General features: G+C 45.3%; 1 protein-coding gene across 1 annotated transcript; it reads left to right on the top strand.

Annotated features, from left to right (window-relative positions):
- Positions 1-6,917: 6,917 nt before the first annotated feature.
- LOC308142687 (SERTA domain-containing protein 3-like) lies at positions 6,918-9,238 on the top strand (the record flags this gene model as incomplete). Its single annotated transcript, XM_080513210.1, has 2 exons — positions 6,918-6,999; positions 8,491-9,238. Exon 2 carries the CDS (start codon positions 8,495-8,497, stop codon positions 9,236-9,238), a length of 744 nt encoding a protein of 247 aa, XP_080369336.1. The 5' UTR covers positions 6,918-6,999; positions 8,491-8,494.
- Positions 9,239-14,754: the final 5,516 nt, after the last annotated feature.

Here is a 14,754-nt window from a genome sequence, read left to right as displayed (position 1 = left end):
GTAGCCAGACTCGAGACGGTGTCTTCCCATGGTTCGGTATAATAAGTCGACTGTAACACGTGTCAGGACTGGCATTGTCACATTGTGTAGATTTTTTTTTTTTTTTTACTTTTATTTTTCCTTTCGTTTTCCTCTAAAGCTTTATGCAGAGCAGGAGGATCGCCGCCGTCCTAACCGACCAACCGGGGGTGGGGTTTGTAGTGAGTTTCCGGTAGGCGACCGGTGGTCGTCCCCCTGCTCTGCTCTCATCATCATCAACAACAACAACAACAACAACAGGTCCAATCAAGGAGCAGCTTTTTTCCTGAAGCATTTGGAGAAACCCCGAGGTGACGACTGCATCCAGAAGCCATATTTCTTTTTTTCTCATTTGTTCCCACAAATGAAGAATTCTGTGTGTGAACCCATCTAATTTATTGTTTTATTTATTGTATTTATTGTATCTAGGTACAGACATGCCATATTGACTCAACAATTCAACCACGAGGCCCGATGAAATTGTATTTACCCAAATTTCGCCCTTCTTTTTGAATGCAGTACCTATTTATTCCTCTTCTTTTTTCCTTTTTTTTTTTTTTCCTAATATAATTAGTAGTAGTATTAACAACCGGGTTACTCTTCAAATTACTATGCAGCTCTATCATCCATGTTTCAAACTGACTGTACACAGCTCAAATGTCCTTTAAGTCCTTTATGCAAACAGTTGCCTTCTCTCCTGAATATGTGGAAAAATCTGATGCATTTTTTCTAAATTGTTCCTCGTATCATCGCGATGAAGAGACTTAACTCAGGCAAACACAATGTATTGACGAAAATACAGTATTACGACGCGCTTATTACCTTACCACAACACTCCTGAAGGATGTCACTCTGGTCTGAATGGGAGCTAGAACTTCAAAGACTAATTATCGTTGTAAAATGTATGCATTTTTTTATATTAAGAAAAAAAACAAAAACATTGTAGCATCTTTGTAAATATTTTTTATAATAAAAGGTGCAACTATTGAGAAGGTGAAGTGGTTCTTTTCACTGATTTTTGTCTCATGGTGGTTTTGTTTGGTTTTGGAGGATCTTGGATTTGGAGTTTATCTGCATATATCTGGAAAGTAACACAATATTAATGTTGTTTACACGACATAGTGTCAAGAAACGTTTTGCGGTCCAACAGAAATGCTTCAAACTGTTGGTGTTTGTAATGAAACCACACACCGAGAATATTCTGCTCTAAAGGTCAACAGTGGCAGAACACTGACGCTCTAGTGCAGTGTTTTTCAACCACTGTGCCACGGCACACTGGTGTTCCAATTTCACATTTTTTTCTTAAAATAATTTGCTCTCACAGCCGCTGTCAGCTGTGAGAGCAGTGTTGAAGAGGAATCGTATAAATACTCTTCGCCACTAGATGGCAGCACAGAACTTTGCCGCTGAAATTGAAACTGAAAGACATCAGTCAGGTTAATCTCCACCACCTGCTGCTCCCATCTTGTATCAAAGTACTGTGTCAGTGACAGTGATGGAGAAGTTTTTGAAAAGGAAGAATGTGAACCAGGATCTCAGCTCTGTGTTCATCCAGCAGGTCCAGGTTTCACACTGAGTGAGTAAAGTTTTAAAAAAGAAATTGGGAAATACTTTTTACTGTATTTATTTGATTCCTGTTGATAAAACTTTGAGAATGACTCTGTAGCCTATATTAACAATATAGAGTTTCAAATTTTACCATTTTTGGGTGGTGGTGTGCCTCGAGATTTTTTTAAACAAAAAAGTGTGCCTTGGCTCAAAATAGGTTGAAAAACACTGTTCTAGTGGACAGACCACCAAGTTGGCTGTCAAAATAAAAGTACCAGGTCCAGTTGAATATGGACTGGGGGAGCCACGGCACAACAGAGGAAACACTGTTCTACTGAGCATGTGCAGAACCACTAGTTGGTACCAACGAGACGACGTGGAGCCGCGTTCCCGCCGTCCGACTGTCTTTTATTACAAACTGCTAATTTCTGATTTTTTTTTTTTCTGTCATTGAAAAGTTACAATTTTCAATTCGTCAAGAGAAGTGTATCACCGGCAAAGATTTGGACTATGGTAATATAAAGTGGAGTTTAGAAAGAAAGAAAGAAAAAAACAACCTACTGATGTGCAGGAAGAACCTGTAAACTCGACACCGAAGCAGAAGAGCAGAACATGTTTTTTATGCAAAGAGTCGGTTCTATTGTCAAAAGATTAACGAGGTCCTGAAATGTAAGGTGTTTATTATTATTATTTGGGAGAATGTTTCAAGTCCCCCAAGTCTAGACACCGAGTTGGTGGGGATGCTGGTTGGAATCTCAGTTGAAACGGGCCTGAAAAGGTTTCAATCGGCAGCCGTGGACGAATGGATGAACGGATTCACTACACAAAGTAAACGATCAGCTCAGCTGTTGTCACATAACAAAGTTATTTGAATTTTGAATCTCCAGCGGAGGAAATCGGGGGGAATCCTTCTTCGTGAGCGTGACGTCAAGAGATGTGCAGATCTTCATCTGTTGTATTTACATTGGCTTGCGTTGTTTCCCTCTTAAATATCGATGTTTTTACAGGGTTTTGAAGTTATAGTCTGCGTTTTATGAGCCTTGACGAAAGATTGAGCCTGGAAGAGACCAGAGGGAGGAGAAAAGGAGCACAGGCGGTGGGAGCGGCTAGCCGTTAGCTCGCGCCGCTAGCTCGGGCGGCTAGTAGACGATCAAGTAATACCTGGACTCATCCTCGGTGATTCCGCGCAGTCGGAAAAGCGCTTCGACATGATCCAGGAAGCCGGGTCGTTCTGCCAAAAGTCAGGACGCCTCAAAGTCACGGTGAAAACTGGCGGCTGCTGAGGAGACGAGGACGAATGGAGGACGAAGCGTCTTCTGTTTCCTCAAACATGGTCCAGACGGGGTCACCGATGGCAGAACGACCCTTCTGTGTTTCTGCATCAATCACTGGGTTTAAAATGCCCGGTGATGATGAAATATGGTTAAATTCAGCCTCTTCGTCGTCAAAACTCTGATCCTCCATAATGTAAACACAACTTGGGCATGTGCACAACTCATGATGTCACTCGATTATTGTCAGAAGCTCCGCCCAGCAGCAAAAATACCGCTGTTTATCGGCTATTTTCTCGCAGATTGCCGTGTTTTAACATTTTGCCTTTGGACCGGTTGGCATAAAAAATGTCCCTAGAAGCGACAGCCAGAGTGTTTTGGAGGTCGAATTTTCATTTCACGAGGACTTTAAGCTTCCTGAGCTGAGAAAACTTTGAAATTGAATTTGCGGTTTTGGCTCCAGCCGGATCTTCTTTCCCCGTCACGTGACGGACCGTGACCTCCTGCAGCCGGCCCGCCGCTTCCGACGCCGCGCCGGTGGTGAGAGGCTTCTCCTTTTCGGGACGTACAGCAGCGTGACGGCCGACCGCCGCAGCTACACGCCGGCACTGTACATGACATATGGGGCATAGCGCATGCTACAGCTGCCGCTGCACGCAGCACGCCGCCTACACTGGCCGAGGCCTCTGGTTAAAAATTAATGGCGTCTCGGTGAGTCGGCAACAAGGCAGCCGGGGGGAAAAGGCGAGTCATTGCAGAAAAGAGATGCAGCAGAGACAGAAGAAGAGCGTCTTTAAATAAAATGTTCATATTTTCACCTCATGATGAAAAGAATCAGTGTGACCTTTAACGTCGCAGTTGTAACACCGACATAAATTACAATTACTCACGTTGCTCATGCCTGCACCGTTATGATTACATTGATTACTACTTACTGGATTACAATCTACAGTCTAATGTACAGTATTCTATTACATATTTCATACGAGCAAATTTGAATGAACCCCTGTAAGTATCAGTGCCTTTAAATGTGATTTCAAAGTAACTAATACTTCAGAGTTGTTCTTCAATTACAATTACTTGGAATGAAGTCCAATTGTAGCTGTAAATCAGTCTAATTCTCCGTACTCTTCCCACGTCTGGTAAAAAAAATGTATCAGGTGTGGATGTAACAGATTACAAATATTTACATTACTGTAATTAAATAGCATTTGCACTATTTTCTTATGAATGTAATTACATTTATTAGCGTAATCGACTTCATTGCTTGTTGTATATCCATAACGTCAATTCAATGCCTGCTACTGAGAATTAAAAGTGGTAAAAACAATAACTAATACTTTTAGACGCATACTATAAAAGTGTACATTAACATAAATATTTCTTTTACTTGCAACACGAGTACAAATCCCAGTACTCTTTTCCCCTCTGGTGAAAGAATACAAATACTCACATTACTATAATCAGGTAGTATTTTTCAAAATCTGTACTTTAACTCACCTTTGAATCCCAATTCTCACTTTTGATTTGTGTGATCTACGACAATGATCCCACAAAGGTTGGGACGCTGTGTGAAATGTGAACAAAATACAGTGATTTACAAATCTTATAAACTTTTATTCAGAATTAAAACGACACTTTGGGGGTTTAAACTGGGACATTTTAACAGTTTATGGAAGAAAAAAAAATGAGCCAAATTTAAATCTGATGATAGCAACACATCTCAAAAAAGGTGGGACAATGTGATGTTTCCCATGTCGTTATTTCAAACATTTGGACTTGGAGTAGAGCACTTTCTGGAGTTGTGGGAAATAAATACTGTCCATTTCTCATCTGAAGCATGAAACACAACGCAATTTAATGCAATTAAAAAATAACTTGGGACCATTTGACAAAAATTATTTGTATTTTTGTATTTTTTGTTTTTTCTGTGAGTAGATGTCCTAATTTACAGATCACCAGACTTTTTCAAACACAAATTAAACTTTAAGAACATTTTCAGATTTACAGCAAAGAACAAACAAATGCTATTTACCCTAATTTTCAAAACATTTTCTGTGTCAGAAGATGAAGATCAAGAATTGGTGTGGGCTTCAGTTGTGAGCAGCACGAGGAGGAAGAGACTGAAGGGAAACTTCCCTTATTTGGAGTTTTACCACCACGTATTTCCGGTCACGTCTCTCCTTCCGCTCTGCGTCATCTGTCTCTTTAAAATGGTGCATTCAGGTGCTCCGCTACAGTGTCGGACACTTGATACACATTCTCCCTGGTTTCAAAATGTGTGACTGCTTTTCGAGCGTAATATCAATACTTCGATGTGCTTTGTGGAATGGCACAAAAGCCTTTAGAATGTAATTCATTTTCAAGCATTTAAAATATATAGAAACCTTCAGTGACTCTTTATTTCCTTTTCTTATTTTCAGCACACTAAATGCTATAAAATTATGCTGATTTGTACTTTTTTTCTGAGCTGGTGGTATTTAATAAAACAAAATGAATGATAATAAGAAAACTGATGAGAGAAGAGCATGACGGCTTTCAGTGACTCAGCTGACTGCAGTTCTGGGTGATTTTTACCCTAGTTTGAGGATGACATGCCTATTCTGAGTCAGTTTTGCAGATGGTATTAAGATAATCAATGCAGAGTAGAGGTTTTATTTTGTTTTATTTAAAAAAAATAAAGTTTTTTTTAAAGGATTTTCCCCTGTGCTGTGTCTAACCTTGTCCTCTCGTAGTACTGTAGGCTCCACATGCAAACAGATTATGGAACTTCAGGCCTCTGGGCACAGAAGAGTAAAAAGCCACCTCTTGTCCTACCAAACACCAAAAAACCACCGTGAAAGATGACGAAACACGATTTGAGCTCGGTTTGTGTACTCTGGCTGTGTATCCTGCTGATGTGTGGCGTGGTTATGTGAGAGTTCTGTTTCTCTTTGTGCTGATTTGTAGCTAAATGTGTGCCTTTTCACTTGTTTCGTAATCATTCCATGCTGCTGAGTTTCTTTTTTATGTCTTGATTATTTATTTTTTACTTTACTACATCTCATAAATGTATCTATAAATGTATCTTGTTCAACAGGGTTATCAGGTGTTTTTAATATAAAACTGAGAAATATATACGGAAATGACAAAAAATGTGGCGCAAAAGTTTTAATAGACCAGACAGACAAGTCGTAAAACATTGTGTGAGTGGAGAGACTCAATGATAGCTATACTCTGCAAACAATATTACTACGAGTACGACGAGTACTACTATATCGAACCCAAAATGATATTAACGCATCTCTATTCATTAGGGACTCTTGTACTGTAAAGCTCCAGTGATATGACGTGACGTCGTGACGTCAACAACGTCGCCCGCAGGTACACGCAAGAGAGCACGAGCATTGTCGGCGGTTTGGAGATTCTTTAATATTTACAGTGAATGACAAAAGCAATGTCACTTTTAAACAGTTTCGGGGCCCACACGCCAGCGACGTTTCGGGGCTCACGCGCCAGTTACGCACAGTGCCGTGCGCAGACAGACGCTACGCAGTGCGCTGTGCGTATTGTACGCCGGCAGCTGGAGGCGCGCGTCGCGTCGACGCAGAGATTGTGCGGCGGTGGTTCGCGGCAACGCATATCCTTCTCGTAATTGTATGGCGTGCCGGAGTACAAACGACGCCTGATGGCATTTGATAAATACTCGTCAAGTCCACTTCTCGTCCTTTTAATAAAACTGTTATCGATGCATCCCTAATTCTGATTATGTTTTTATTTTATTATATTTAAATGATTTCCCTGGGTCGTTTTGCGCTGCTCACGTGTGCGGGGAGATGGAAGCCATTTTCCCGAGCGGCCCTGAACACAGCGGCAGCTCGGCCGCACATTTAACGGCCCCGTGAGCTGCGGAGGAGGAAGAGGAGGAGGAAGAGGAGGCGGAGGGAGGAGGCTCCGGCAGCCGGCCGTGGACCAATGCGGTGTCCCGGCGAGCTGCGGAGCTCCCACCTCCTCCTGCGCCCCCCCCCCCCCCCCCCCCCCCCCCCAACCCCCCGACACCGTCCTCCTCCTCCTCCTCCTCCCCCCAGAAGAACATTCCTCTCTCCGGCTCCACACAGCAGCGGAACGCGGCGGAGACTCGACGGACTCGGACTCCTCATGACACTTTCCAAGGACACGTAAGGTTGTTTTTTTTAATTATTATCGTTAAAACTCAGTAACAATCCCGTCTAATCCTTCACACTTGAGGCGGTTCAACTCGTTCTTCCCTCGGTGGGGAGAGGAGAGGTTACCAGGAGACGTTTGCCGGCTCCAGGGGCAAAGAGAGTAGAAAGCAGAATGTTGTTTAAATCATCAGAAATGACACGTTCAGTCTTCTAACTTCTTGGTCTCGTCTCTTCTGTTCAGTTCGGTTCACGCAGCTTTTTGCAAGCTCGATCGGACTCTCCAATAGATGTGTAATAAGCGAGTTGGGGAAACGATGAGTAAAGTCAGTCAGTCTGCAGGAGTCTCGATAGTGACTCACAAATGTTCCCACGAAACGAGGGAAAAACTCACGGCAGCATTCTGGCAACTCGTGCAACGTTTCGAGCTCTCCTGCTTGGGGGGGGAAACACAACGTTACACCGACTGACTGGTGTGTATGAAACAAAATAACCTGGTCGGTGTTACACACGTCAAAAAAAATCATCTGCAGGGATCCAGGAGAAGTCTGAACCAAAGAAATTAATCTAAATGACTTCTGATCATCACTTATTCACACTTTAAACCATGAAAGTGTCAAAACACTTTTCAATTCCAACGCCTTCCTAACTGGGCCAGAGCAGTAACAGTGGAATGATAACCTTTAAATTTGAAAGTTGTTCTGTGTTGTGGCTCCGAGTGTACGTGATGGAAATGTCTATGTTTTCACAACTGCTACTAAAAAAAATGACTCCAATCTCACCAGAAAGCCCATTTTTAATGAAACGACATGAAATGTCCAGAAAACTTCTCCTTCTGACTGTTGCATTGTGGGTGTTTCTACAAACTGCCCCATTTGAGCTTTATCAGCATGAAAGCTCTCAGTGTTGTGCTCCCTACTCAAGAATCTTGTTAAATACAAGCCTATGTTTCTGCCATTATTTGGTGTTTTGGCCGATTGGAGTCTCCTCTGGGCTGCTTGACATGTTTGACACCCCTGCTTTAGACCACAAGCTACCAGAGTTTATGTGAATTGAGAAGATATTGTACAAAGTACCGGCATAAATAGTTCATGTATGTCAGGTTTTGTGTGTTCAAGTTAAATAATTTCAGTATTAAATAACTCAAGTCAGCAGCTTGGCCTTTTGAAATGTCAAAAAAAAATAGTGACAAATGTCAACGAGAGCATGAAATTGTCTAGTTTTGCACCATTTACATTAAAGATCAATTCATGAAGAAATATGAAAGGCTCCATTCAGGAGGTGGTGAGGGATGAATTAGGAGGATTAGAAAGCAGAGGAAAAAGGCAAAAAGTGGTTATAAATGTGCAGAATTGTGACATTAATATGAGCACATTGGAAAAGAAAGCACTGAAGCTCACTGCTCCTAACATGAACTGTGTCTTTATAGTCCTGGTTTGATTTAAGCTGACTTCTACAGTCAAGGCGGTAAATTCAGGTTTTTGACCGGCGTCTCGTTCCCGTTGATCCAGGTCAATGTTGGGTCGCGGTGTCAAGCGGAAGTGGAGCTGCCTGGAGGAGCTGGAGGCGGCGGTGGGCCCTGACGGCGCGGTGACGGAGCAGGAGGCGGTGGAGGAGGGGGGCGGTGCCCCGCCCGGACCCTCCGTCAGCCGGCTGCAGCAGCGGCAGCTGGTGCTGGGCCTCTGCCTGGACAAGCTGCAGCGGTACCAGGCCGGCGTGGAGCTGAGCCTGCGCCGCTCCGTGCTGCTCATCAACACGCTGCGGCAGATCCAGGAGGAGATGCGGAGCGACGGGGGGGCGGCGGCGGCGGCGTGCGCCCCCTCCGACGCGCTCCTCGGCGGCGTGCGGCGGGACTCGCGCCTCCTCGGGGACGACTTCAGGGAGGACATGTCGGTGACCTGCCCCGGCTGCGTGGAGGGCGACGCGGCGGGCTCGTCCCCGCCTCCGTCTCCGGAGGAGGCGCCCCCCCCCGACCCGCAGAGACCCTCGCCGGCCGCCTTCAGCGACGCGGTGGGCGCCATGGGCTACCTGGGCGACCTGGCCCTGGACGACATCTTCGAGGACATCGACACGTCCATGTACGAGACGTCCGACCTGCCCTCGGCGTGGGCGGCCGGCCCCCTGTGGCCCGTCAGCGTGTCGCTGTGGCCGGACGAGGACGCGAAGCTGCGCGGCCCCCCGGCGGGGGGGGGGCTGCAGGCCTGCCTGACGGACCTGAACGAGCTGGACCACATCATGGAGATCCTGGTCAAGTCCTGATCCAAGAACCAGGAGGGGGCCGGGGCGTCTCTTGACGGTGATAAAGGTTGGGAGCCGCTGGTTTTAGCAATTAACGATCAAACCCCCCCCCCCCCCACCCACCATGGACAAAAAAAGTTGCTTCTGCACAACCATTTGCTGACATTTCAAACACAAACTGAATAATGTGCGGTGAGCCGACCAGACATGTCGAGACAAAGCCGCTGCACTCGGAGCTCATTGCAGCACTCGAGCAGGAAGTGAGGCAGCGGGACGGACGGACGGACCGGCGAGGTGAATCTTCCTGCGAACGCAAGACGGAGCCTCAAAGTCTCTGACGAGGCGCAGAGTGAAAAAAACGCTCGGAGCTCAGGAGGGGGAGGGGGGAGAGGAAAGGAACCCGAGCTGCGTCACTCGCGCCGTCAGATCAGAACCTGGTTGATTATTAATCGAATTGCCTTCAATTACTTAAGAGGGCCGAGCCGCCCGAGGGCAAAGGGCCCCCCGGCTTCCCTTTCGCTCTCAGGACTGAGCACAGACTCCACGTTTGTATTTATTTGTGTGGAAGAAGAAGGACGTCGACGCTCCAGAAGCCAGGAAACAAGCGCACTCGCCTTCACGTGATATTCTTATTTATGGCCGAGCGGCAGAGTCACGTGTTGTTGACTTGGCCGAGTCTGTTTCCCGGTGTGAGAGTAACTTATGATTTTAGATCTTTTGTGACCTTGGACTCTTGACACATTGGCACCGTTTGCGACACAAAAATGGGAGCAAAGTGTGCAAGAAACAAACCTCTTTAATTTTTATTTGTATTCTATTTCATGTGATGTTTTCCCTTCTCGGCAGCTTGTATTTACGGGGAATCCCTCCGTGTCATGAACGCAGCATAAAATATGTATTTCAGCGGCTGGACCGGGGAGCCGATGGCCTCCGGTCAGCCGTCAGGAGGAAACTCTGCCATGTGCCGGTCAGTTTGGTACCAGAACAGCTCGGCATCGTGGCCATTTCACACCTGAATCAGCCTGAATGATCACACCGGTCAGCATTTTACAGTAACTTCTTCCTTATTGTTGCTTTCAAACGGGTCTTTGTGGGACGCCGTCAGGAGACGCGGCAGCCGAAGCTTTCGCTCAAATGAAGTTAGAATATGTTATTTAAATTATTTTTAAACTGGAAGAAGTGAAACAAGCCATTCTAGGTGATTTTGCACAGATTTTTTATTTTATAATTGTCACTGTGACCACACAGTGAGAATATCGGTGATGTCTGGAGGAGTCTGCACGTTCTTCCTGTGCATGTTTAATATGGCACAGTACTAACTGCCTCTCGAGTGTGTGTGTGTGTGTGTGTGTGTGTGTGTGTGTGTGTGTACAGTACGACACTTGGATTAAGTTTGAAATGGCACCCCTTGCTGTTTATTTGCACTCGAACAGCCTCAGCCGATCATGTCGAAGGCTCAAAACACAAATGGTGTCAGGATTCAGGTGGGAAATGACCCCCGCTAACGGTGCCAACTGACCCGCGACCATCTGAAAATTGTAAGTGGCAAAACGGACGCCTCTGTATCTCTATGGCCTTCTTTGAGACGGTGGGGGGGCAGTTTTCTAAAGCAGTTTTTTATTTTATTTTTTTGAACGTGTTTCTACCTGTAGCTCCAGTCTGGTGTCCAGTGGAAGCAACACAGCGAGCCAATCAGACGCTCCCCTGTGGTTTACGCCTTTTCTACCTCCTGCCCGTCTGTTTGACTTTTCCCTTTTTCGTTCTCTGTGTCCAAACCTGCACACTCCCGTTGGGCCCGCGGAAGAAAATCCAGCGTCCCCCCCCCTCTGCGGTCAGACCAAAGCAATCCGTCCTCGTCTCCGGGCCTCATGTCGACAACGTGCCTTACTACTGAGCTTTTTATTCACGCTGGGAGGAGGGGCGGCCGGGAGGGAGGGGGGGGTCGTAGCTGTACGAGATTCAGTGGTGAACTAATATGTAAAAACCTGCAATGAGGTGTTATGTAAAGCGACCATCGACCAACGTTTCTTCCTTCTTCTTGGCCTTTTTTTTTTTTTTTTTTTGCTGTGCTCGCTGAACACTGCAGCCGTATGAGCTTAATGTACCCTGACAGGCTGACAGTGAGCGAGCTGAGGGAGGAGGAGGAGGAGGAGGAGGAGGAGGAGGAAGAGGAGGAGGAGGAGGAGGAAGAGGAGGAGGAGGAGAGGAGGAAGAGGAGGAGGAGGAGGAGGGTGGGAGGAAGCTGTCTGCGTCACCGGCTCAGTGGGAGGATCCAACAGCTTGGTTTTTTTTTTTTTGTTGTTTTTTTTTTTGCCTGGACTGACACAACCGGGCCGACCAATCACAGGCCAGCGGCGAGCTGCACGGCTGCAGCTCCAACAACAACTTGTTTTCTTGCTACTGCACAGACGCTCAGCTGGAAATGAACCACTTCTCTCTTTTCCATCGGACACAACGAGACACTGGCGGGACTGAGACAGAGCTTGCAGTGTTTATTTATAACTGACCGTGTCTGTAAAGCACAAGCTGTATGTTTCTGATCATCATATTAATGTACATGAAGGATGAAATGAGATGATAATTCGTAATGTATTATATTTTTTGTGGAATATTTTATAGATTTTATTCAATTATACAGTAAAAAAAACCAAAACCCTTGACTGGCTTGCGTGAGTCTTTTGTTGTTGTGGTTGTTGTTGTTGACAAACCTGGACTCATTATGCAACACAACATCCCTCAGGCTGCTTTTTTAGGTCAATGACAAAAACATCAGATCCACATTAGAAAATAAGTAACCTGAAAACAACAACTGTGGTCCACAATACACACACACACACACACACACACACACACACACACACACGCACACACACACACACACACACACACACACACACACACACACACACACACACACACACACACACACACACACACACACACACACACACACACACACACACACACAGGCTTGCTGTTGTTTTTTTGCCTCTGTTTGGGTTATTTTGTCCTGAGTGTTGTCTCACAGAAACACATTCCTTTAAAGTTCCACTTACATTTGTCCCTAAATAAGCTTCTTCACCACAGCTTGATTTTTAAACATTAATAATAATAAAACAAACAACTGAATTAGTATCACAGCATTTTTAAAGGCTTTAAAAGCCTGAGAAGCAAGGTTGAGGGCAAAACCGCTCCCATAGTAAGCGCTGTCCAAAGAGGGAGCGATAATGAAGCCACCACTGCCCTCTGGTGGTCACTCAGCAGAACTGCAGATGTTTGTTGTTGGGTATGACGGTGCACAATACAAACATGCTGTTGATGCTGTTTCTGCGTGTTCATCACTAAAAACTGGAGTCAATTTCAGGAAACTCAACATTTACACAGAGCCAGCATCTGCAACTCTGGGAATACTAAATACAACACTGGGAATACTAAACACAACACTGGGAATACACAATACTCTGGGATACACTGGGAATACTAAATACAACACTGGGAATACTAAACACAACACTGGGAATACTAAATACAACACTGGGAATACTAAACACAACACTGGGAATACTAAATACAACACTGGGAATACTAAACACAACACTGGGAATACACAATACAACACTGGGATACACTGGGAATACTAAATACAACACTGGGAATACTAAACACAACACTGGGAATACTAAATACAACACTGGGAATACTAAACACAACACTGGGAATACTAAATACAACACTGGGAATACACTGGGAATACTAAATACAACACTGGAAATACTAAACACAACACTGGGAATACTAAATACAACACTGGGAATACACTGGGAATACTAAATACAACACTGGGAATACTAAACACAACACTGGGAATACTAAATACAACACTGGGAATACACTGGGAATACTAAATACAACACTGGAAATACTAAACACAACACTGGGAATACTAAATACAACACTGGGAATACACTGGGAATACTAAATACAACACTGGGAATACTAAACACAACACTGGGAATACTAAATACAACACTGGGAATACACTGGGAATACTAAATACAACACTGGGAATACTAAATACAACACTGAGAATACTAAATACAACACTGGGAATACTAAACACAACACTGGGAATACTAAACACAACACTGGGAATACTAAACACAATATTGGGAATACTAAACACAATATTGGGAATACTAAACACAACACTGGGAATACTAAACACAATATTGGGAATACTAAACACAATATTGGGAATACTAAACACAACACTGGGAATACTAAACACAACACTGGGAATACTAAACACAACACTGGGAATACTAAATACAACACTGGGAATACTAAACACAACACTGGGAATACTAAACACAACACTGGGAATACTAAACACAACACTGGGAATACTAAACACTACACTGGGAAGTTACATGATAATCCACACTCCTCCAGAAGTGAGGAAAGTGAGTGTATTTTTTTACCACTTCTCCTGAACCCAGTGAAAAACGTCCTGGTCGTGTTGAGAATTGAGCCTCATCTCATGTTTCCTCTGCTGCAGAAACGCCACGGATCAATACGGGGGGGGGGGGGGGGGGGGGCGCTCTGGCCTTCTGACTGATGCAAACAGCAGCCGTTTGACAAGAAGATATGAAAACATGCAAACACACAACCGATGTCAGCAGAGGATTAGACGTCACATGAATTATTGATGATTGACTTTTTCCACACAGTTTCACTGTTTTCACAGCGGGGGAGGAGTTTCCACTCACACTCCTCCACTCTGCTCACCACACGTCAACAGGCGCCTTGCAGGACGGTCAGTCCATCCAGCCAGTTCAGAGTTTTGCTCAAGGGCAGTTTAGCATGTGGTCAGAGGCAGATTGGGAGTTGAACCCGCAACCTCCCGATTGAGAGACGACCTGCTCTACCAAAGACACTCCTTGAAATGACTCAGTGTGGATTCAGACCACTGCATCGTACTGAACACAACCAGTGAACAATCCTCTGCACCACTGCATGTATTACAACAAGAACTACAAACACTCCCTCATCCATGCTTCCCTCCATCCCTCCCTCCCTCCCTCCCTCCCTCCATTCCTCCCTCCCTCCCTCTATCCTGGATCCTGGCAGAGTGCTGCGGTGTTTGACTCCAGGTTTAATGTTTCTCTGCAGACACTGCTGAGCCCCGTCTTTACACGCTGACTCAGCACAGAGCAAACTGCTCCACTGCCGCAGGACAATCGGGCGGACCGAGGTGACGGACGGGAGATCGAACCGGTGGCGGCTTGGAAGATAAACGTGCGGCTAATCGTCAGTGTGATCAATGTACAAGCCCTCTGATACACGGCCGGTGGTGCCCCCCCCCCCCCTTGCTCACGGGCCGAGGATGATGATTGCAGTGACTTTACACGCTCCTGCGACGACCCGGTGGATTCAAGTGCAGGTCAGGGACGTGGCCTCAATTCTGCAAATGGACTTGCGGGCCGAAGAGGCGTCCCATTCATTTATTAATTCGTTTTTTCACAAACATGGAAACT

This window comes from Blennius ocellaris (genome assembly GCF_963422515.1).
Source record: "Blennius ocellaris genome assembly, chromosome: 17".
Taxonomy (NCBI): domain Eukaryota; kingdom Metazoa; phylum Chordata; class Actinopteri; order Blenniiformes; family Blenniidae; genus Blennius; species Blennius ocellaris.
The sequence above is the reverse complement of the archived record's forward strand: the minus strand, read 5'-3'. Positions and strand labels throughout refer to the sequence as shown.